Source organism: Myotis lucifugus, unplaced genomic scaffold, assembly GCF_000147115.1.
Source record: "Myotis lucifugus unplaced genomic scaffold, Myoluc2.0 scaffold_2, whole genome shotgun sequence".
In the NCBI taxonomy this organism is placed as follows: Eukaryota; Metazoa; Chordata; class Mammalia; order Chiroptera; family Vespertilionidae; genus Myotis; species Myotis lucifugus.
In genome coordinates, this window is record NW_005871050.1 from 25783683 (window position 1) to 25809751 (window position 26069).

The 26069-nt window shown below is 42.9% G+C and overlaps 1 protein-coding gene across 4 annotated transcripts in view; it reads right to left on the reverse strand.

Annotated features, from left to right (window-relative positions):
- Window positions 1–26069, reverse strand: part of TMEM164 (transmembrane protein 164) — a 213864-nt gene that overhangs the window by 15847 nt on the left and 171948 nt on the right. For 3 of the 4 annotated variants that reach the window (XM_006082238.3, XM_014459412.2, XM_023758638.1), the window contains one exon: window positions 20956–21034. The exons of the other annotated variant lie outside the window; for it this stretch is intronic. In XM_006082238.3, the coding sequence (XP_006082300.1) occupies window positions 20956–21034 (79 nt within the window). The remainder of the gene's footprint in view (window positions 1–20955; window positions 21035–26069) is intronic. 4 annotated transcript variants of the gene reach the window in all.

The window sequence follows — 26069 nt, forward strand, 5'->3', positions numbered from 1 at the left end:
TGAAAAAAATCAAGATCTGGTAAGTTCCAATCTTCTCCTCCTCTTGTTTGCACCTACAAAAGTTGAATGTGGCTGGAGAAAAATGACAGATGACTGTCTCACTTCAAATTTATGATCACAAACCTCAAGTGCATCTTTCATGTTGCCAGGCAATCATACTACACTTCCCCAGTCCATTCCCTGTCTCATGCCATAATTTAATATTTTCTCCTCTCTTCTCAGATGTTCAATACTTTTATCTCAACTTCAATCTCAGGTGGTGACTTTGCTTCCTACTTCACTGAGAAAAAAGGAATCAGACAAAAATGTTTTATAAGCTCTCATGATCTCATCTAAGCCTCTATCTGCATCAGGGCCCAATGTACTCTGCCTTTACCCCTGTTACCATGGATGAATTGCCCAGGTTCTTGCCAAGGCCAGCCCTCCCATTTGTATCCAGATCATGTCCCCTCTCGCCTACTCAGTATCACTACAGCAACTTTCCTCTTTCTCTTACATCAACCATTTCTTCTTCTCTACTCAATTATTCCCATTAGCATAATAAACTAAATATATAATAGTTCCCATTCTAAAACAATCAAATAAATACTTGACCTCACTTCCTGCTGCAACCCCCTCATTCCTCTGCTCCCCTTTAATAGCAAAACTCCTTGAAAGCATTGTCTGTTACTGTGCTGTCCAATATGGTAGCTACTGGTCATGTGTAGCTATTGAGCCCTTGAGATATGGCTGGTTTGAAAAGAGATAAACTATTAGTGTAAAACACACACTGGATTTCAAAGGATGTAAAATATCCTGATAATAATTTTATATTAATCATATTGAAATGATAACATTTTGAATATATTAAGCTATATAAGATGTAAGATATATTAAAATTAATTTCACCTGATTTATTTATTTATTTATTTATTTGTTATTTTTTTAAAAATCCTCACCAGAGGATATTTTTCCATTGATTTTTAAGGAGAGTGGAAGAAAGAGGGAAAGACAGAAATATTGATGTGCGAGAAACGCATCAATTGGTTACCTCCTGCATGCGCCCCAACCAGGGCCCTGGGCCAGGGAGCAGCCTGCAACTGAGGTACATGCCCTTGACCGGAATTGAACCCGGGACCCTTTGGTTTGCAGTCCAATGCTCTATCCACTGAACCAAACTGGCTAGGGCTTTACTTCTTTTTTTAGTGTGACTATAGAACATTTGAAATTACATATGTGGCTCAACATGTTTTTATTGGACAGCACTTGTCTATACTCCCTGTGTAGAATCCTCTTTTCTAATTCTCTTAACCCACTCTAATCAGGCTTTCACCAAACAGCTTCCATCAAGGTCACAAATAACCTTTTCATTGCTAAATCCAATGGTTTAATTCTCAGGCCTCATCTTATGTTTCCTTTCATTCTTGAAACATTCTTTATTTGGCTTCAGGGATACTGCTCTCTCTTAATTCTCCTCCTGACTTATAGCCTGCTTCTTCTTAGTCTGCTTTTACTGGCTCCTTCTCATTACCCTGACCTCTAAATGATCTGAGGATCACTCTGAGGATTTCTCTTCTCTATATGCTTTCATTCCCTAGGTGATTTAAAACAATCTCACGGCTTTAATAGCATCTATGGAAGTGCTGATGACTCCAACCATTATATCTTAGTCTGGACCTTTGCCTTGAACTCCAGGCTCACATAGCTCACAGCCTACTCAATACTGTACTTGGATATCTAGAGGGCATCTCATTCTTAAACCCAACTTCTAATCTTGGCTTCTGTGGTAGATTGTTCCAGTACTGGCTCCCAGTGAATCACACTATCACAGTATCCACACCCTTATGTATTTCCCTCCCGCACTGATTGGGCTCTGAGGCTCACATAGCTCAGCCATGTAATTTGCAGTGTTCAATTGTACATCATCAAAAAAGATGCAATCAGAGGCTTGATAAGCACTGGTATATTCTCACTTGGAATGCTGCCCTAAGATCCCCTTGTCATAAAAGGACATGTAGATAGAGAAGCCCATCATCCCAGCCATCCTAGCTGAGCCCAGGCAAAACCAGTAGAAAAATGTCTTAGCCAGTGTGCGCTGCCATAACGAAATACCATGGGTTAAGTGGCTTAAACAAGAGAAATATATTTCCTCACTAGATCAAGGCACTAGCAGATTCATGATCAGGTGAGAGCCTACTCCTTAGTTCACAGATGGCCACCTTTCTGCTGTGTCCTCACATACTGGAAGGGGCTAGAAATCCCTCTGGCCTCTTCTTATACTAGTAAGAGTGCTAATCCCATTCATGAAAGCCCTACCCTCATGAGCACATCCCAACCCTAATAACCTCCCAAAGGCTCCATCTCCAAATACTATCACATTGGGAGTTAAGACTTCAATATATGAAATTTGGGGGACACAAACATTCAGTCCATAACAAAGAACAACCTAGCCAACCCACACCGTTTTAAGAATAATAAGTCATTGATTTAGCCACTAAGTTTTGAGAATGTATGTTACACGGTAGATAACTGAAAGAGCACTTCCTCCCAACAATAACCCCCACCCAAAAGCAATAAGCAAGCACAAAATCCTGTATCCTAGTATTCCTTTTCCCAATAAATGGCCTTCCATGTAAGACTCAAAAGCCTCAGAGCCATCCTTGACCCCTCCCTTTCTCTTATATTCCACTTCTGTCCCATCAGCAAATCCTATTGGTTATACCTTCAGTATGTATTCAGAATCCAATGACTTTTTTTTGCCTCTACTCTTAGTATACTAGCCCAAGACTCTATCATCTCCTCTCTGAATAAAAACATCCCTTACAGCAAGCATGTCAAACTCGCGGCCCATGGGCTGTATGTGGCCCACAATGAATATTTTTGCAGCCCAGCCAATATAACGGTATGTAAGAAACATTTTAATAAAAATTTCATAACTTAATTTTTACAATATCCTGTTATACATCATTAATAACGAACTACACGTTCACTAATGACTGATTACTATAATCGTGTTGCATTCATTTCCCTTATGCGCCTTACACACAGGCGTACCATTTCTCTCCACTAATACTAGCAGCGAATATTTAGCAGCCAATTGCCATGTCATTAGTCTTGTACTGACTTGTTTGGTGTGCGCAACAGGAAATATTTTGCTTTCGGAGAACAAGATAAATAGGTTTATTTGCGTTACGCTTATTAATTTGTGCAGTCATTCAGTGTCTGGTAAGTTAATGTTCAAAAAAAATATTAATTTTTATTAAAATGTTCTATTATTTTATGTTAACGATGACTCATTTATTTCAGCCCTTTGTATTCAGTATGTCTCTATCGAAATAAACCTACATTTCTATGAAAATTGAAGCTTTTGGTTTTTTGCGGCCCACATAAACTTAAACCTTGTTTATTTGGCCCGTTAGCCTTTGAGTTTGACATGCTTGACTTACAGGTTCCCGTACTTCTATCCTGGCGCCCCCACAGTCTACTTTCAGTATAGCAACTGGGTGAAAATTTAATTCAGATCATGTCAGTCCTCTGCTCAAAAACCTTCCAATGGCCACCCATATCCCTAAGAACAAAATATCTAGTCCTTACCTCATGCTCAGGTGATATTTCAGAACAGCTTCATTTTTGTGGCTTTGCAGATTGTTCATTTGCCTGGGGACTTGTTACAGACCCTTGCCTTCATGGCATTCCAGATTTCACTTTAGGTTGGTCTGTGGGGCCCTACATAATTATCTGCTCTTTCACCTATATCTCTATAGGTCTGACCTCATCTCCTACTACTTTACCCTTCCTTCACTCAGCTTTAGACCCCCTGACCTACTTGCTGCTGCTGGAATATTCTAGAAACACTCCTGTTTCAAGGCCTTTATACTTGTTATTTCCTCTGATTGGCACATTCTTCCCTCAGATATTCTTTGGCTCACTCCCTCGCCTGCAAGCCTCTCCTCAAATGTCACATTCTTGGTGAGCCTTCCCTATAAATGAAACCACCTCATTTAAAATTACAGCCCTCTCCACACACTCAACAGCACTATGACCCTTACTCTGCTTTTGTTCTTCCTCTGGCACTGAACATGCTCTGACTTACTATATATTTTACTTATTTCTTTACTGTCTCCTCCCAGAAGAATGTAAGCTCCATGAAAGCAAGCATATGTATCTGTTTTGCTCACTGTTTAATCCCCAGTGCCTGACACAAAGTAGAAATTCAATAAATACTTGCTGAAAGAATAAAGTGAACAGCCCAATATTGTTCAAGACTTGAATGTATAATTGAGCTATAATGTGGGAGAGAGGGATAAAACAGGAGATGAGAGCCAGTTCATGAAGAATTGTTTGTTACATTAGGTATTTTGAATTTTACAAATCACCTTGAGATCCTGTTAAAACATAGGGTCTGTTGTAGTAGCCCTAGGGTGGTGTCTGAGAGTCTACATTTCTAACTAGTTCCCAGGTGCTTCTGGTCCCTGACCATACTTTGAATAGGAAGGGATAGAGCTTTCAGTCTGGTTGCTGACTGAAATAAGGTAAGACTGGATGGAGGCAGGGAGACCAGTATTGAGGCTGTTGCAATAGACCAAGTCAAGGGTGATCTGATCTGAACATAAATATTAGTAGTGGAAATGAATTTGAAAAATGATCATGAGGTCAAATGGACAGGATTTAGTCACTGATTGGATGTGGTGGGAGTGGGAAGAGAGAATAGTGAAGGGCCAGTGATTACCTTTAGATTTCTGGCCTAGGTAATGAATGGGTGGTGGTATCAGTCAATGGGATGGGGAATATTGACGAAGGTGCAGATTTAGGGACAGGGAAGAGAATGACAAGTTTTTAGTTCCTAACAACAATACCATCCCATCTTTGGTGCCCTCTAAATGAGACCCCTCCATTTCTACCTTTTGCAAGCCTTAGTTGCCCAGAAGATATATCTCTGGGTGGCACACCCCAAGATGACCATGGATGTGTAATTTCTCATTTTCTCAGCCATTGAGTGTAATCCCAAGTCAGGTTTTCCTTCATCCAGGCATTTGACTGAATGAACTATTTAAGGTACAAGGAAATGGAGGCTGTCCTGAGCTGGTGTCTACATGGCTTGTCCATCTTGTTGACCTCCTATCCTGATATGCTGGAGACCCACTCAGGCCAGGTTGCACCCTCAAAGTGTCTAGTGGGGGCTGACATAGCCACCTAGCCTGTGGCTATGGCTACTTAAGGACCCAACTTCTATAAGGATCAGAGCCAGTCCTCTGCCAACTGCACATGAAGTGAGGACCCTGAGCTGGCAAAGAATTCATCAGGTGAACTTGGCCTGGCCTAGCATAATTACCTTTGGAGTCCAGAGACCCAGGTTCTAGCTTCTATTTTTACCAAGCTGCTGTGTGACCCTCTGTGTGGATCAAAAACCCTCTAAGCATCAGTGTCCCTCTCACAGGGGAATCCCAGGCCCTCCCTCCCTACCTTTCAGGAGCACTGTAGGAATAGAAAAGCTAAAGGAGCATGGAGATACTTTAGAGAAAAGTGCTATTTAAACGTAATACACCATTATGCCTTGCACAGTTCTGTAGTTAGTATTAGCTGAGTCTCTGGTGAGCTTTCAGCAAGGGGGCCAACTCTTGGATCATTTGAGACAATGAAACTTAACCTTGATTTTGTATCAAGATCTCCTACTAGGGTGACCCTCAAACTTGAGCTGGCATCAGAATCCCTGGAAGGCTTGTTAAAATGTAGCTTGCTGGGCCCCAAACCAGTTTCTGACTCAGTAGGTCTGAGGAGGGGCCTAGAATCAGGAATCTGAGAATTTGTATTTCTAACAGGTTTAGTTGGGCTGCTGCTGCTGCTGGTCCAGGGATCACACTTTGAGAACCCCTGTCCTAGAGAATGTGTGGAAAATGCAGATTCCTGGGTCCTGCCCCAGAGACTTAAGTCCAGATGTGAGTGGGCCCTGGAATTTTCATTTTTATTTTTAAAGAATATATTTCTTTCCATAGATGCTTTCCTTTTTAAAAAATACTAGGGGCCCAGTGCACAAATTCATGCACCTTGAAAGGAACTGTGGGCCGCAAGGCTGTGGTGGGCACAGGGGCGGATCTCGGCCCATCCTCTGTGCCCCCATCCAGCCCCTCCTACCATGGCCCCCAGTTCCCTGTCCCCCTGTCTGCTGGCAGCCCTGCTCCCGCTGCCACCACTTCCATGCACTGATGGCGCTGAGCAATTGGGGCCAGTGCCAGCAGTGGGTGTGAGCGGGACCAGTGCCAGGCCCTGGCAGCAGGTGCGAGCAGTGGCTCCAGTACTGGCAGCAGGTGCAAGCGGCGGCTGCTGGCCCTGATCACCCCTCAGGAGCAGGGGGGGGTGGAGAAGCCCTGAGGGGCAAGCAGGGTGGCAGCTGCCGCTCACACCCACTGACGGCGCCCAGCGATCAGGACCGGCGCGGGGTGCCGACAGCGGGTGCGAGCGGTGGCTCCGGTGCCGGCAGCAGGTGCAAGGGGGCCGGCATGGGCAGCAAGTGCAAGCACCAGGCGGGACCGTGGTGCACGGGAGCAAAGAATTTTCAGTAACCACCAGAGGCTCGCCCTGATGACAGTGACCGGTGACCCGCCTTGATCTGGCGCCCCCACTCACCTGCTCCACCATCCTGCCACAGCCAATGCCCACCATGTTCCTTGCTCTGCCGCCTGCTGCCCACGCCCACCATGTTCCATTTGCACCCCCTGGTGGTCAGTGCACATCATAGCGACTAGTTGTTCGGTTTTCTGCCTTTCCGTCTATTTGCATATTAGCTTTTTTTTATATAGGATGTTTTTATTGATTTCAGAATTTCAGAGAGAGGAAGGAGAGGGATAGAAACATCAATGATGAGAGAGAATCATTGATCAGCTGCCTCCTGCATGTCCCCTACTGGGGATCGAGCCTGCAACCTGGGCATGTGCCCTGACCAGAAATCAAACTGACACTCAACCACTGAACCACACCAGCTGGGCTGGAATTTTCATTTTAATAAAAAGCAACTGCTAGGTCCTCCGACCACCCAGGAGAAACACTGACTTTGGGGTAAATTGTGGAGTTGGAAGAGGTATCAAGAGGCCTAGGAACAGTAGAGGGGCCACAATCTGGTCAGATGTAAAGAGGAGTGTTCCGGAAGCTGATAAAATTATGATGGGGAAATACTTACTCCTCTGCTCCCACAAAGTGCTCCTGAGCCCCAGTTACTTCCTTCTCAGGAGGGAGGATTTCAGAAACTCACCTATCTACCTTCTTGCGTAAGGCTCAGGCCTTGGCCAATTTTTCAAATTGCCCAGCTCTCCTCTCACCCACCAACCCCTCAAGAGCCTTCAGAATCTACTTGAGTCCTTTATCCTTCCCCCTGCCCCTCGCCTGACCAGCAAAGTAAAAGTGCAAAGCCAGTGAAAGAGGAAAACTTTCCCAGCAGCCTCACACTAGCTAGGGAGCAGGGGCACTGGGCTAATGGGGAGGGGAGAATAGGTAGCACAACATGACTTTGGGACCAATTTTCAAGCCATCATTGGCCAGTGCTCTGGCTTTAACTGTTCTAGAAGCTAGCACTGGGACTCTATCCCAACCCTCATCCTCCAGGAAACAACTTAAAGCCCACTCAGGAGAGAAGAGGGATCAAACAATTTTGGGGTTCTTACACCCCAGTTTTCAGAAATGTCCCCAAAGACCATGCGATTTGCCTGTAATTCAAAACAACCTTCTTACCCAGTGGCAAGCCGGAGCGCCTACTGTTCCCCAAATCTGAAACAGGAGCTCCCTCTAGTGAAACAGAAAGGGCTTTCCAGGCAGCCTGGAGACAGGGCTTCTTAACCTTCCTGCCGCCAGACAGGGACTCCTCTGGCAGCGTGGGGACATGGACAAATCCCTTCTCAGAACAATGTTTTAAATGTATAAAATAAAAGGGTTATAAAGTAAGCCAATGATATTAAAGGTTATCAAAATATGTAAACAGATTTTAAATATAGTCCTCCTGTGTTTCTTTATTAATGTGTTTAATAATAAGATATAGCCACAAGTCTAATTACTCGCATAATTTCAAAGCAGTGATGAACTAAACAGTATTCTGATCTGTCTGCAACCACTGTAATGTGATAGGAAGCCATCTGTGATTGCTACTGACAACAAAGGCGCAGGTGTGCTGGTTGCCTACATTCATGGGCTACACTTCTGCTAGAGGTTAGTGAAAAGAAAGATGTGATTTTTTTTTCCCTATCCAAGTTAATGCGCCCTTAATTCTATTTGTGAATTCCAGGTTAAGAACCCCTGCCGAAATAAAAAGAACCACAAGCAATGAACAAAAAAACCCCCACAGGGATGAAGAAAAGGGAGTTCAGGATGGGGGTGCATGATGGATTGTGTTACCAGTCCTGCAGGTGCTGAAGCTGTGCAGGCACTCTCCTATACTCAGTTGACTTCCCGCCAAACCTGGTGGCACCATCAACAAATCCTTCTATACCTTTCATGTCTGCACAGCAAGGTCCTTTCACCTCCTCACCCTACGGTAACCTGGATCTTCCCTGAAGACACTTCTCCCTCTGGCTGCTCAGAGCAGCGATTTTTCTTTCTCATCCTCCTATTCTCACAGAAAACTTATTTTTTTTGGCAGTGGGGGGAGGGGGTGGGGTGGGGTGGGGGTGGGGTGGTGGTGGTTAGGGGAATTGAGGATTCCTCTAGCTCCCCATTATTGCTTTTAGATGTTTAATCTTCTCCTTTCTCCTTTCAAGCTTCAGCTTCTCTTCCTCATCACTGCCACCCACTGTCCTTCAGGTCACTATCAGATTCATCCCAGATCAGTCTACATTAGGCCTTTTCCTGCCAGAATTATGGGTGATTTCAACATCCATGCAGGCACCACTTCCAACACCCTCACCTCATGGCTTCTTGAACCTCTTAATCTCTACAGATCTGCAACCTTCACTCCACCTGTCTACCTACAACCAGTTTCAGTCAGCCCTCACAACCACCCCGCCTCAGTTGGGATTATCTGACTGTGGTCAGAAACAACCTCCCAGAGTTTCAGCTTTCATATCCTCATTCCTATGATGCACATGCCCATAGACTTCTTTGTGACCTCTGGCCCTTTGATGCCTCTGACCTCCCCCCATGGATTTCCTCCTTGGTCTGCAGCTCTCCCCTAGCCTCACCTCTTTCCACGCCAGCTTGGACCCTCTGACCAATCACTTGAACTCTCACACTAGCAGCCTCAACTCCCGGTGAGCAGAGGGCACCCTTCATCCCTCCTGCCCCATATTTCTACCTCCCCTTTCACTAATTTATCCCCTAAGAGGTGGCCTGCTGAAGGTGAAAACCTAGGAAACTGCTCAGACAACATTTTATTACATAGTAGGCACAGTCATGGTACATTAACAAGCAGACACCACACTAATTAAAGCAAGTTTATATAGTGTGAAGTAAGTAACAGATACTATTTTAAGTGCTTTACATACATGAATACATTTAATGCTCATTATAACCCTTTGAGGAAGTACTGTCATTCTTATTTTAGAGATGAGGAAGTTAAAGCACAGAGAAGTTAAGGAACTTCTCCAAGGTCACATAGCTAGTAAGTGACAGAACCAGGATTTGAAACAAGATAGTCTAGGTTCATCATAAATATCTCAAAAGAATCTAACTCTGGGCAGCTAGGCCTGTGCACCTTCCTCTCTAACTTCTCAGCTCCTTCGACTGGGTGGGAAATAAGTTCAGGACCGCTCCACAGATCTGGCCACCTTAGATTCTCAGGGTATGTACAGAGCAGGAAGTTCATTTAGCTGTCAATACCAAATGTGCAAGCTCTAGCTCTGTCTACCAGGGGAGCCCTATCTGCACTGGAGGTACTGAGTGCCTGCTCAGCTAAGAATAAAGTGATGTTCTATTTCCCATTCCTTTATTGTTTCTGGGTGACCTGTCCTTGGGTGGAAACTCTAAAGGAGGAAACTGGGTGGCAGGATCACCAAACTCTGCTCCAAACCCTGAACATCCCTTTCTTTCTGGATCTTCCACAGCATTCACCCTATTTAAAAACTCCCAATCTCAGATGGATCCCTCAAGCCAGATGTTTTGCTCCTTCACTCAGGCTGCTAAGCCCCCCTAGAGAAAATGGGGAAGCTGTACAAACCAGTGCTGGAAAATGCACAGAAATTTGTTTCAGGTGGACCATCTCAGTGCTAGTCACCAAGGTTGTAGAGCTTCACTGTCCAATATACTGTTGACACTTGAACAACAAGGGGGTTAGGAACACCGACCACACAGAGTAGAAAATCTGACTTTAACTTTAGACTCCCAGTTGTCCTTTGGTATCTGCAGGGCATTGATTCCAGGACCAGCATGGATACTAAAATTCTCAGATGCCCAAGTCCCTTATATAAAATGGTGTAGAACAGTGCATACAGTTGGTCCTCCACATCCAAAAATTCCCAACCATGGACTGAAAATGCTTTGTTCCATCTGTGATTGGTTGAACCATGGATGCAGAACCACAGATTTAGTGGGCAGACTGTATATTTATTGAAAAATATCCACTTATAAGTGGGTCTGCACAGTTCAAAACTGTTGTTCAAGGGTCAACTGTAGTAGCTACTAAAGATAGGTAGCTATTTCAATTTCAATTTAATTTCACTAAACTTTAATCAAATTAGAAATTCTTCAGCCCTTGTTCCTTAGTTGCACTAAGACACATTTCATCTGCTCAGGAGCGACATGTAGCTAGAGGCTACCTTATTGAACAGAACAGATAAATAATATATCCACCATCACAGATAATTCTATTGAACATTGCCAAAAGAGTCTAGAATTATCTCCTTCTCCCATATCCCGCAGCACTTGCTCCTTTCTTGCCATTACCCTTTTCAATCTTCCATAAACTGCTTCCATTCTCAGCAGTTGTCGTTACCTGGTAACTTATCCTCCCCCTTTTCTCCCCAGTACCTTCAATTTTCCCTCTCACTACTGGCCTTCATCTTATATCTTAACATGCACAGCCTTGGGAAGAGAGGAGAGGGGAGTACTGGAAAGGGAATGAGGGTAACAGGAAGAGGGGCAAGGGGAGGGCTGGAAATCAGTCCCGTGGCTCTGCAACACCCTTAACCCCTCCTTCCTTAACGCCCTTAATTTCTTCTTCCTTTCCATCCCCACTTCTCCAACAGCTTACCATCCTGGAACTCTCTGAAACAATGTGGCACTCTTGAGCACTATTACTTTGATTAAAATTTCCATTGTCTTAGCTTCCAGGACAACCAACCACTCCTATTGTTCTGACCATTCCTATAATCTCCTTACACTCTTCTTCTTCTATTATTTACGGGTGGACGCTCCTCAACCTTTTTCTAAGTTCTGTTTCTTCCCCACCTACATAGCTATCCTGGACCACCTTATCCATTCCCATGACTATATCTACCACCTTTACAGCAATGATACCTCAGTCAGTCTCTATCTCACACTCCCCTGAACAGCTCCTGAATATTCCATTCAACCATCTCTTGGACATCTCATCCTGGATAGCCTAGAAGTACCTCAAACCAAGTAAAGTCATCTCCCCCTTAAAACATGCTGCTTCCTTCTGTGCTCCCTCTCCATTAGTATCACCCTATCCCCCCCAGCCACCCAGGCAAAATTCCTGGGACCTCACGGATGTTGCCTTCTCCATCATTCCCACAGCATATTAATTACAATAAACACTGTCAATTTGGTTATTTATTATTAATTTAAATTAAAATTTAAAAATCTTAATTGTGTATCCTCATCTCTGGACAAGATGAAAATATGAGACTACTGCCACCTGGTGGTGATATACAGATAAACAACTACATAAGTGTGTGACACTCAAAATAAAAGTAATTCAAATTAAAACTGAATTGATATACCATTATTTTTACCCATCAAATGGGCAAAAATTAAAAAGATTGGAAATACACTCTTTTGGTGAAGCTATGTGGAAGCAAGCATTCTTATACTTTGCTAGTGAGCATTTAAATTGGTATAACTTTATGGACTTGGAAATATCCATAAAAATTACAAACACACACACTCTTTATTCAGCAACTTCACTTAGGAGGATTTATCCCATAGAAACACTTGCACACATGCAAAATGGCATCAGTACAAGGTTATACAGTGCAATGTTATTTATATTAGCAAAATATTTGAAACAACCTAAATCTCTATCAATAGGGAACAGGATAAATAATGGTACAGTGTTGCAGCCTTGTGTTATGTCTAACAGCAAAAACCCTGGAGTCATACCAGTGGTTCAAATCCTGGGTCTTCCACTTAGTATCTCAGTGCCAGTTTCCTCATTTAAAAGGGAGATAACAGTAATATCTACCTACAGGGACTGTGGTGGGGATTAAATAAGTTAGCAAGTCTGAAGAGTTTGCAACAACATCGTCTGGCATGGCATAGTGCAATATAAAGTGTTGCCATTTTTATTATACTGTATTTTATCATCCATACAATGGAACACACTCTCCTGTGGAAGAAGCTTCCTATGGTCTTATATGGAAAGCTGTCTAAGAAATACTGCTAAGTAAAAACAGTAATGACAGCAACAAAACAGTAGTACAAAGCAGTAGTATTTTGAGATGTGTGTTTTAAGAAGGAAGAAAATAAATAACTTTACTTATATATTCAAAACAAACTTTGAGAGGATATGCAAAAGCAAAAATGGTATTTACGGTATTTACTTGTGGCATTGTAGGGAGGTATGTGGATGGAAGTAATGGGTGGGAAGGATTTTTCACAGAATGACTTTTTGTATCTCAGATTTTGAAGTACAGATGGTTTCCAACATACAATGACTGTTAACATGATTTTTTTTTACTTTATAATAGTATTAAAGCAATACACGTTCAGTGGAAATCATAGTACTTCGAATTTCGAATTTGGATCTTTTCCCAGGCTAGTGATGTGCGTCATGATACTGGACAGTGGCATTGAGTCCGCAGCTCCCGGTCAGCCACGTGATCACAAGGGTAAACCACTAATATGCTACAGCATATTCGTTGTTAGATAATTTTGCCCAACTGTAGGCCAATGTTAAGTATTCTGAGCATGTTTAAGGCAGGCTAGGGCAAGCCATGATGCTCATTTGGTAGGTTAGATATATTAAATGCTTTTTGACTTAGGATATTTTCAACATACAATGGGCTTATTGGGACTCTAACCCATCATAAGTTAAGGAGCATGTGTATATCAATGAGTTATGTAAGAAAAGAATCAAGAAGAAAAACAAACTGATTTGATACCCTTTTTTAAAAAACTTTCACTGACTTTCCTCAGCTCGTAGAATAAAGATCAAACCTCTGCCCATGACCAAAAAGTCCTCCATATCTGACCCCTGCCTGTCCCTCAGGTCCGGTGTTACCCATTCTCCCTAGGCTCCCTTTCCTGTCCTGTTGTTATACATACCATTTTGTCCTGTTATAAGTAATCCTACACTTCCTTGTAAATTTCTCTACTCATCCTTCAGCTCTCAGTTGAAATGTCACTTCCTCAGGGAACACTCTCCCAAACCTCCAACCCAGGTTAGCTTGTGTTGTAAACTCTCATAAAAACATGTTCCTTTCCTTCAGAGTACCCACCTCAGTTATACAAGGTGGGGTAAAAGTAGCTTTACAGTTGTTCGTATGGAAAATAATATAATAATAAAGAATAATACAAGAATAAACTGTTTTGTGTGCTCACAGCTGCATACCTACTTTTGCCCCACCCTGTATACATTCATTTCTGTGATTATTTGATTCACATCTGTCTCTTCCCACTACAATAAAATTCTGGTATTCACTCATTCAGGCACCCCAGGGGCCAGTGCAGAGCCTAGCATAAATAAGGCACATATAAATATGTTGCTATTTTTTGAATGTTTGTGTCCTCCAAATTCATATGGTGGAATCCTAACCCCCAAATATGATGCTATTAGGAGATGGTGCCTTTGGAAGATATTTAGGTCATGAAGGTGGAGCCCTCCTGATGGGATCAGTGCTTTAGAAAAGAGGCTCCAGAGAAATCCCTCACCCCTCCTACCATATGAGAACACAGTCAGAAGGTGCTGGCTATGAACCAGGAAGAGGGTCCTCACCAGAAGGTGACCATGCTGGCCTCTTGATATGAACTTCCAAGATTCCAGAACTATGAGAAGTAAACTTACTTATGTTTTTTTATAAGCTACTCAGCTGGTAGTATGTTGTTATAGCAGCCTAAACAGACTAAGGCACATGTGTTAAATGAATGGATGAATCAGATAAAGGGGTAGGGATGATTACCAGGTTTTAGTTGGGGTGACTGAGTGGTACCATCTCTCAAAACAACCACAGGAAGAACAGCAGGGCTGATGAGGAAGATAATGAGTGCAGCATGGACAGGTTGAGTTTGAGGTGTGCTTGGGATGCTCAGGTGGAGAAGTTGAGTAACAATATGAAACTGAATCTCCTAAGTCTGGGCTGTAGATAGGAATGTGATGGTCATCACTGTACAGACTGCTGGTTAAATTGTGCAAGCACATGAGACCATGCCAAGAATAGCAAGCGAAAGGTGAGCCCAGAACAGAACTCTGGGGAAATCAACATCTCAGAAAATAGAGGAAAAATAACTGAAGAAGACAGGAAGACATACTCAGTGAGGTAGGTAAGGCAAGAGAGGGAGAGATTTTGAAAGCCCTGAGAGCAGAGTTTTATCCATGTAACACTTGTATTATTATTATGTATAAGATATGGATTCTTAAATCTATTCTTCCCCTAAAATATATTTGTTTATAAGAGAAACTTTATATTATCCATGAAATCCTGGATTCACTGCACTGGGTATCTATTGTTATATATGTTAAATACATTAACTATTTTTTTTAAGTTTATTTCTGTACCACCTGAAATCACCTCATGAGGTGTTGAGAGCAAAATTATAATAGAAACCATGAAATTTTAATGGCCCAAATATAAATTACTTGGGAGATTTTCTCTAGTAGGCCAACACTGGGCATTGGGATTGGACACTGGTCCCAGCGGAAGGGGCAAGGGAGTGAGACATTTTCAGGAGCTGGTGAAAGGAAAGTTCCAGTAATCGGACATAGTAGTATAAGTTGGCTGGGAAAAGGAGGAGGCTGAAAGGAGTAGAGATTTAGGTCAAAGAAAGGAATGTAGAGGCTTACGATATCAGACAGAGGAGTTTTAGGGGAGGAGGAGGCAAGGTACAGATGGCTGAAAAGAAGGGGATGCAGAAGTCACCCAATTAAGAAGCCCAAACCTTGAGAAGATGGGGGTGGAATGAGCAATCCTCACTGGAAGGCTCTCAGGATGTTGACTAGCATTGTAATGGAAAATTTGAGAGCCCATGAGCCAAAGACATCTAGGAATGTAGTGCAAGTGAACAAGAGGTTAGGTGGTGGTGATGATGAAAAAGGTCAAGAGAATGGAAAAGTAGAAGCATTTTCACATAAGCAGAGATGAAATAATGGAAGAGACAGTAGGGAGCAGGCCAAACAGAAAGAGCAGTCTCCAGTAGAGGGAGCTTCAGGCAAGACATAGGACTTCGTTCTGTGAAGAGTTGGTGTTGGGGCTAGAGCAATGGTTCTCAACCTTGGCTGCACATTAGAATCACCTGGGAAACTTTTTAAAATCCTGATTTCTGGGCCTCATCCTCCAGCAATTCTGTTTCTTTGTTATGGGGTGGGGCCACAACATTAGTAACAAAGAAACAGAATTTCCAGAGGATGAGGCCCAGAAATCAGGATTTTAAAAAGATTCCCAGGTGATTCTAATGTGCAGCCAAGGTTGAGAACCACTGGGCTAGAGGGTTTATACAAAAAAAATATAGTTACAGAGAGCCAAAGGCAAAGAGTTGGGAGATCAAGAAACAGAAATCAAGAGCCAGGCTGGAGGAAAAAAAGAGCAGTGTGGACAAAGATGGTGGTGCAGAAGGACTGAAGGAACAAGAAAGAATGGGGTTCCTGATAAGCACCACTCAGCCACCTCCAAACCACAGGAAGAAGCAGGAGTGTGCCTTTTAGGAAAATAGAGTTCCTGAAAACAAGAGCTATCTATAGGAGGGCCATCTTGCCTTGCATAAAAACCCCCGAGTCAGTTATTTCTAGAAAATTACAAGAGACTTCTAAGAAAAGAAGCCCCAAACCCTCATATTTTTTTATTTATAAGGAATAATCTTCCCATTGCTCATGGCAGACCTACTTCCCCTCTGCAAGGCCTAAAAACAAGGCTCTGCTGAAGGTCAAATCAGCCCAAGGAAATCCAGATTATCCTCTAAATGCCATGATTTCCCCCAGGTGAACAGCAGAGGGCAGCAAAGAGCCATAAAGGAAACTGAGCCCATGCAGGAGCCCAGAAATAGTGAAGAAGGGAAAGTGAACCAGGGTTCAGCAATCATATCATGCTCCCATGGTACCCTCTGTCATACTGACCATGTTATATTACAACTGTCTATCTTCTCCTATAGATGAGAAGGGGAGACTCCCAGCATGATGTGGTTAGGAGACAGACTTCTGTCTTTTAGGAAAACATGTTATGTGGAAAAGAGTACTGGTTTGGGAGGGAATTTAGGCTGACTTTGAATCTGGGCTGTGGGCAAGGTACCTAATATTTCTGAGTCTTGGTTTTCTTCTCTGTAGAAGGAAGATTTTTTTCACCAGGTTAGTTGTGATGAGAAAATAGATAAAACATGCTTAGCACAGTATGTCACACATAGTAAACACTAAATAAAAAGTAGCTATTGATATTTACTGTAGTTATTATTGTTGTTCTCATTATTATAACCTCTTCTCAAGGTCAGACACCAGAGGAGAAGGGAAAAAAATCATAAACATTAGGAAATAAATTGGAATTAAGACTTGGAATCCCTACTTCCTCAGCTCAGTCCCCCTAAATGGTGCAATAATAGACACAATAGAAGGCCACAGTGGGCCCAGGGCTGTGCTTCCAGTGGTTAGAGCCTTGGCTCACATACCAAAGGATGTCTCTCTCTCTTTCCTTCTCTCTCCCCTCCCTTCCTCCCTCTCTTCTTCTCTACAATTCAATGGAAAAAATATCCTTGGGTGAAGATTAACAACAACAAAAAAGAAGGCCACAGTGGAATCACCCACTTCTAGAAGGTGCTGCTTGCCAGATTTTGGTTTGTTTGTTGGGTCAGTGGGGAGAGTAGGGAATGGCTAGTTGGTTTTTTTATGTCAGACCTGTCTAGCTCAGGTACCTAACAGATTTTTATAGCACCTCAGAGCACAAACAGGTTTAACTAAACAGCCATGTGCACCCCTCAGAACTTACATTGCAAACCTCAGAAACCAGCAACAAGTGGTGGGGTCTGGAGCCCTGGGACAGCTGCCTGCCTGATGCCCTTCATAATGTGTCTATTATTAGGAAGCTATTTCCTGTGCCACAGGGGACAGACAAGAGAAATGGCACAGGCTTCCTTGTTATTGGAACTTCAGACTTCCCTTAAAGCTTAGAGGGGAAAATACTGTGTTTAAAGCAAATTGAAAGTTAAGATCTCTGGGAGGGGTGGGGAGTCAAGATCTCTTTGACAGTGTGAGACCCTAAGTGGCTGTTTGGGGTAAAAACAGTCTTCAAGAATCTAACTACTTATATAAAAACTCTGGGTGGTGTTCATCACAACCAGAACCGTGACCAAGCAGAAGGAAGTCAGTCCTGTAGGGGTTGTCTTGGCAACGGCTGCGCCCTCCCCCGAGTTGTTTCTTTTAAGGGCGGGGTTTGAGGCAGGAACCCACCCTGGTAGCGTGGAGGCATTATCTTTATAAAGTGTGCTGCGCCAGCACAGCCAAGGGTGAACCTGAGTGGGGGCAGCTGAAAGGCTTAGAAAAGACAGACAAGAGAATGAAAGCCAGGTCTTGGTGGGACACTGCTTCTCTGAGAGACAGCGACCACGCCCACAACCATGCCTTTATTTTATAGCAGATGCCACGAGGCAAAGTAAGGGAGTGACCAAGATGTTTACAACATTCTCCTGGGTTTCAATCCTACTCAACTACATGCACCTGAACTCTATCAAGCCTACATCACTCAGGCACATGGGGCCACGTGTTCGGACCATAGGTTCAAGCTTACAACTATAACTGTTGGCTATAATTGTGCTGGGAGGGCCCTGCCCTCCAAGCTGGGACTTGCACGTGGCAATGAGAGGACTGTGCCCTCTCATCAGTCCAAGGCTTGAACCTGTCCAAAACACTGTAGCGGCTCCCCACAATAAAGTTTTAATTCTGTTTCTTTGTTACTAATGTTGTGGCCCCACCCCATAACAAAGAAACAATTTCCAGAGGATGAGGCCCAGGAATCAGGATTTTAAGAAGATTCCCAGGTGATTCTAATGTGCAGCCAAGGTTGAGAACCACTGCTATAGATAATATTAAAAATATATCTAAATGTGCAATTCTTTGTCCAAAAAATGAGCATGTTCAAAAATTAAATGAAGAAAATTTGGATATACTCGATGGAGATTTTCACACATATTTGAGTGATGATTCCATTGATTCCACAGATAATGCTGAAAAGGAAAATTTTCCCATCAAATTTCTGAATAGTATTACTCCTTTGGGAATGCCGTGTCATAAATTAAAATTGAAAGTGGATGCAATCATCATGCTATTGAGAAATCTCAATAGTAAATGGGGTCTTTGTAATGGTACCAGATTTATTATCAAAAGATTATGACCTAGCATTATCGAAGCTGAAGTATTAACAGGATCTGCAGAGGGAGAGGCTGTTCTGATTCCAATAATTAATTTGTCCCCATCTGACAATGGCCTCCCATTTAAATTGATTCAACAAACGGTTTCCCGTGATGCCAGCATTTGTGATGACTATTACTAAATCACAAGGACAAAGTCTAGACAAAGTAGGCATATTCCTACCTGAACCCGTTTTTGCACATGGTCAGTTATATGTTGCTTTCTCTCGAGTTTGAAGACCATGTGATGTTACAATTAAAGTTCTAAGTACTTCACAAGGGAAATTAGTCAAGCACTCTGAAAGTGTTTTCACTCTTAATGTGGTGTACAGGGAGATATTAGAATAAGTTTAATCACTTTATCAGTCATTGTTTGCATCACTGTTATTTTTATGTCATGTTTTTGTTGTTTCATATCATGTTTTTGTCGTTTTTATATCATGCTTCTGTTGTTATATCCTTTTGTTACTGTTTATTTACTAATAAATTTATATATTATTTTCATATACATTTTACTAATTTCCTTTCATCTCTCACACTTCTATTATAGAGAAAGGGCAAATAGCAATATTAAAATATCTCCGCTAATTAATTCCCTTTTTAAAAAAATATATTTTATTGACTTTTTACAGAGAGGAAGGGAGAGGATAGAGAGTTAGAAACATCGATGAGAGAGAAACATCGATCAGCTGCCTCCTGCACACTCCCCACTGGGGATGTGTCCGCAACCAAGGTACATGCCCTTGACTGGAATCGAACCTGGGACCCTTGAATCTGCATGCCAATGCTCTATCTACTGAGCCAAACCGGTTAGGGCAATTAATTCCGTTTTAATGTGCATGAATTTCATACACCGGGCTACTAGTATTAAAATATTTCTTCTAATTAGCCCTAGCTGGTTTGGCTCAATGGATAGAGCATCAGCCTGCAGACTGAAGGGTCCAGGTTCAATTCTGGTCAAGGGCACATGCCTGGGTTGCGGGCTTGATCCCCAGTAGGGCCATGCAGGATGCAGCCAGTCAATGATTCGCTCTCATCATTGATGTTTCAATCTCTCCCTCTCCCTTCCTCTCTGAAATCAACAAAATATATTTTTTAAAAATAAAATAAATAAAATATTTCTTCTAATTAATTTCCTTTCAATGTGCAAAAATTTGTGTACCGTGCCACTAGTATTTAGATAACTCCTAAGAATCACAATTGAGAGAAACCAAGGACAGGGGGCAAATCTCTGGGCTGGTAGTAGCTGACATAGACAGTAACAATGTGCTTCCTCCAACATGTCCCTAGATTGACTGGTCCTGAGGCTGTACCATGCCAGAAGTTCTTAAGGATTCCTGAGTGAGAGGAAGCACACTTCCAAACCATCTTTCACTGGGCTCAAGGGCCCATGTGTACTTGTGTCATATTTAATGCAATATAAATGAAACCCTTGCTGCCTGGGATAAGGTAGGGAGGGTTGATCTCTGAGAAAACTCCCAGCAATACAAATAAAGAGGTTGGTGGCTAAGAGTAGAAAAGGATGTCTTCCAGGTATAGGCCTTACAGGATGGTAAGAACACAGAAAGAGCTGCTCTCATACTTAGCCTAAAAAGGATAGGAACTACCCTTCCCTTTTGTCTACTATACAATAGAGAGAAGGGATAATTTAAGGGACATTGCATGATCACAAAACAGTTTCCATTCTAGGCCACCTCTCCCAGGTTGGTGGTCTCACCCTCATGACCAAATGAAGGTTTTCAATAATTTATTTTACATGAAGGTCACTGCTTTCACCCATCTCTTCCCTCAATCCCATAACCCCACAGTCCCTGGACTTCTTGCCTCTTTCAGTATTTCTTTGGTTCTGAAAGGATGGATATAATGAGCAAGAGCACAAGGTCTGTCTCTTAAGAGAACTGAGTGCTTCCTACTCTCCTTCCACCCTATACTCACACTAAGACAAGGGGAAGGCACAAGCACAAGTGAGTGACAGAGTGTGGGAAGTTTCATGCAAACCCAAACAACCACAGACAAAGAACCCAAGGCCTAGGCCCTGGCACAGGCAGTCAGCAGCACCAAGCTCATCCACAAAAGATGGTTCTGAAAAGCCCCCAGACTCTTTGCAGGCCCCGTCCATGCCCATTTCCCACTGTCTGGCATAAAGCATGCTGCATAAACCCAGCCAGGCAGCACCTTAAGATCCTCGTAGGCAGCCAAGAGGTTATGACTCCTCAAAACAGAAGGGAGCATCTAGGTGTTGGGGTGGCACAGGGGTGTGGTTTTTGCTGGCCTTACCTCCTTTCCAAAGCAGGTAGATGGGCACCACGTAGAGCATAACATGCTGAATGTAATATACCTCCAATTCAAAGGGGAGCTGTAAGGACAGGAGAGAGAGGTGTTTCAGAACAGAAAGCACACATTTCCACAGATTCTGAACTTGAACACTCTTGCTCTTTACAAGCCACATCTTAGCAAACCCATGCATTTCACCAGTTCACCTCCCTTCACAATCAGACAAAAAAACAACAAAAAACAAAGAAACAAAAAGACAAGTGAAATGAATATACCTATGACCTAGGCTGGCATCTTCCAATGTGTATTTTGCAGAAATGGTACTTGAAAAATGTTCCACTAAGAAAGTTGATTACCCCGTAACTTCTGTCTGTAAAAACCAGTGGGGATTGTGGCTGAGTGAGATGGAGGGCTCTGGAGTCACAGGAAGTTCTTTTTAAAGGGACCAAACACAGACTTACTTGGACTCTCTCCTTCTGAGTTCCAGTACTGGGGCAGCAGCTTGAACAGAATCAGGGACATATGGGAGGAATTGAATTGTCTGGCATCAGGGAGAGAGATGGTGGGTGGGCAGCTTTCTTCCAGACAGAAGTGCTGGCAGAGGCCATTGCTCCTTTTCTGAGACTCACCCCCATAGAGCTGAAAGGCAGGTGCCATATCTGAGTATCCATCAACCTGGCACACACTGTTTGCCCCATCTTGGTGATTCCCTGAAACTCTGCTCCACCCAACTTTTGAGCCCACTTGAGTTGTTTCCAGTGGCTTTTCAATATGAACAGCCTGTCTTGCCTCATACTTCAGACTTTCCTAAATCTCTCTAACAAGATGCATCTGGCCTCTGCATACTCTATACATCTTGCTAAGTAAACCCAGGCCTAGCACTAGTGGAAGCCTGGCACTGGTTCACAGCGTGGTCTCTCCTTGGCACTTCCAAGCCAAGCACAAGTAGCAACAATCTGCAGAACACTCTGTAGCCTGTACCAGGTGGCTCCAAGCTGCGCACAGGCAGTGGCTGACCTTGCACCTCCCAGAAATCCCCAGAGCCAGTGCACCCAATGGAAAGATTCATACCAAACTGGATTAAAACCCCACCACCTCCACGAGTGACACAATCAAGAGCCATACTCAGTGAGCACCAAAGACCCACTGAAGCAAGTCCTGTTAGGGTTGAATCCTGCATAGCAGCTCCTCTAATATAGTCATGGCTGGTCAGCATGGGAGTCAATCCCTCCCAGTGATGTGCCAACAGCAATCAAGGCTCAACTACAATAAGACTGTGCACACCTGGAGTGCCCAGCTCAAGTGACTGGGGAAGCTGTGCCACTGGGCCCTACAGGACACCTACTACACAAGGCCACTCTACCAATTCCAGGAGACATAGCAGCTCTAGGTAATATATAGAAACTAAAACTGGGAAGCAGCCAAAATATAGAGAAACATAAACAGGTCCCAAATGAAAGAACATGAGAAATCTCCAGAAAAAGAACTAAGGCAAGCTAATGACGATACAGAGTTCAAAACTGCTTATAAGGATGCTCAAGGAACTTAGTGAGAACTTCAATAGCATGAAAAAAAAGAAATAGAAGCCACAAAAAAAGAACCAGTCATAAATGAAGGATATAGTAACTACTAGAGGCCCTGTGCATGAAATTCATGCACTCCATGGGGGAGGGGGTCCCTAAGCCTGGCCTGCACCCTCTCACAGTCCTGGAGCCCTTTTGGGGTGTCTGACTGATGGCTTAGGCCTGCTCCCAGCCGGGCCTAAGCCAGCTAACCTACCAGTCAGAGCATCTGCCCCCTGGTGGTCAGTGCACATCATAGCGACTGGTAAACCAGTCAACTGTCTGACCCCTGGTGGTTAGTGCACATCATAGCGAGCAGGTGAGCGGCCTTAGCATATCATTAGCATATTACGCTTTGACTGGTTGAACAGCCAAATGGACAAACAGACACTTAGCATATTAGGCTTTTTATTATATAGGATAATGAAGAATACATTATAGCAGTGGTTCTCAACCTTCCTAATGCCGCGACCCTTTAACACAGTTCCTCATGTCGTGGTGACCCCCAACCATAAAATTATTTTTGTTGCTACTTCATAACTGTAATTTTGCTACTGTTATGAATTGTAATGTAAATATCTGATATGCAAGATGTATTCAGGCGACCCCTGTGAAAGGGTCATTCAACCCCCAAAGGGGTCGCAACCCACAGGTTGAGAACCACTGCATTACAGGGAATAAACAGTAGAGTAGATAAAGCAGAGGATGAAATAAGTGATTTGGAAGATAAAAAAGCATAAAATATACAATCAGATCAGAAAAAGAAAATATATTTTAAAAAATGAGAATAGTGTAAGGAGCCTCTGGGACAACTTCAAGCATACCAACATTCACAACATGGGGGTGCTGAAAGAAGAAGAGAGAGATCAAGGAATTGAAAACCTACTTGAAAAAATGATGACAGAAAACTTCTCTAACTTGGTGAAGGAAATGGACATTCAAGTCTAGGAAGCGCAGAAAGTCCCAAACAAGATGAACCCAAAGAGTCCCACATCAAGATACATCATAATTAAAATGCAAAATATTAAAGACAAAGAATCTTAAAAGCAGCAAGAGAAAAGCAGTTAGTTACCTACAAAAGAGCTCCCATAAGACTGTCAACTGATTTCTCAGCAGAAACTTTGCAGGCCACAAGGGATTAGCAAGAAATATTCAAAGTCATGAAAAGCAAGGCCCTACAACCAAGATTACTCTACCCAGCAAAGCTATCATTTAGAATCGAGGACAGATAAAGCACTTCCCAGACAAGAAAAAGCTAAAGGAGTTTGTCACCATCAAACCAGTATTACAAGAAATGTTAAAGAGTCTTCTTTAAGAATAAGAGGGGGAAAAGATAAAAAATATGAACAACAAAATGGCAATAAATACCTATCTCTCAACAATTGAATCTAAAAAAACAAAATAAACAAGCAGAACAGACTCATAGATACAAAGACCATTTTGATAGTTACCACATGGGAGATGGGTTAGGGCAGGGGTGGGCAAACTTTTTGACTCGAGCCCACAATGGGTTCTTAAACTGGACCGGAGGGCCAGGGCCGGAACAAAAGCATGGGTGGAGTGTTTGTGTGAACTAATATAAATTCAAAGTAAACATCATTACATAAAAGGGTACGGTCTTTTTTTTTTTTAGTTTTATTCATTTCAAACGGGCTGAATCCAGCCTGCGGGCCGTAGTTTGCCCACGGCTGGGTTAGGGGATGAGTGAAAAAGTTGAAGGGATTAAGAAGTACAAATTGGCTGTTACAGAATAGTTATGGGGATGTAATATACAACATAGGGAATATAGTCAATAATATTCTAATAACTATGTGTGGTGTCAGTTGGGTACAAGATTTATTGGGATGATCACTTAGTAAATTATGTAATGTCTAATCACTGGGTTGAACACCTGAAACTAATATAATATTGTATGTCAAATGTAATTAAAAATAAAAAAGATTTTTTAAAAAGATAATGAAAGTTGGTTAAAAGGGTAAGAAATATTCCATACAATATATTCTTTTGAAGACTTACCATGTATATTAGTGGTATATGAAAGACCTGGGTGGTCTCTACAATTACAATTGTTTATACAGTGTTTCCCAAACTTAGTTAGCCAGTGCCTTTTTACAAATAACACTCAGTATTTTGCAGAATATACTGGAAGAAATACAATGTTATTTCACCTCCTGTTCCAGGTGAGTAGCTGGTGAACTATTTAAAAGCTTATTTATCAGTTGACATGAAGAACATATGGAATAGAATTTATTATTCCTAATTTCCAAATGAAAAAAAAATGATTGCTAGATCCAATGTGATCTAGATCCAAAAAGAACTAGTTTTCCCACTGGATATTTGGGGTCAGTCCAGAGTTAGTCCTACTTTTGGGTGAAGAACAAGCAATTGGGCCAATATTTTTTGTCATACATTGCCAAAAAAGTCTCCAACCTCCCTCCATCCAACACGCCCACACGTTCACTCCTGTTTCCCATCTCTTTCTCCAAATGGAAGCTCTGGATTACCAAGGCAGAGCACAGTTTCAAGTTGGCATGAGTACCATGCTGTATACCCTGGTAGCGAGTGGAGAATGAAAATGGCTGGGTGAGTAACTCAATTCCAGCAGCTGGCAAGAGGCCAAGCCTTCAGGCTTACACAGCCCACAGTGCGTGCACACGTGTACACACACACACACACACACACACACACACACACACACACCAAGGGGAAGCCCAGAGAAATAAGGACACCCAGGGGAAGGTCAGCTGCCTCCTTGTTCCCTACAGAACAGGCACAGAAGCAAGGCTATGTACTAATAAGAGGAGGCATTTATGGGCTCTCCCGGCCTGGGAGCCCACGCCTGCCTTGTGCCAAGAGCTGAAACCAAAAGATGGCAGATGGCAGATGGCAGATGGCAGAACTCCCAGAGTGGGATTTGGGACAACTGTGGACCCTGGACAGACACTGGCTCTGGTTCTTGAAAATAAAAACCCACGCAGAAGGAAAATTTCCCATGGATCCAGATGATGCTCGACTATTATTTTATGTTCTCAGAGGAAAATGTAAAATCCCACAAAAAGAGATGAGGTTCCAAGCAAGTCTGCAGACCATGCCTGAATAGCTGGGGAAAAAATCATGGGGTGTGACAATGGGCATCACAAGCAAGAGGTAGTTAGGCTTCCTCATAGTAATGTGGTCTTGGATCACCCTACTAACTTCAATTTCAGTACTGTTTCATGCTTTTTCTAATGTTTTGACATCCACCATTGACTCAATCCTCTCAAAAACCCCATGAAGTTGGGGGATAAAGTATCATTATCTGCATTTAACAGGTGAGGAAACTGAGATGCAAAAGGGTTAACTGACTTGACGGTGGTCACCCAGAAAATAGGCAAGGAGGAAAGGACCCAGGAAGGCTCAGTGCTCTGGCTGTCATCTGACTTTTCAGGTACTTAAGGGACTTGACCTCTTCCTGAAAAGGGCCTGGGAACCCAGGCTACTCTCCTACAGCAGTGGAGCAGAGAACCAGGCCAACAGCTAGCAGCCCCTGGTCCCAGCCAGATCGTCAAACAGTAC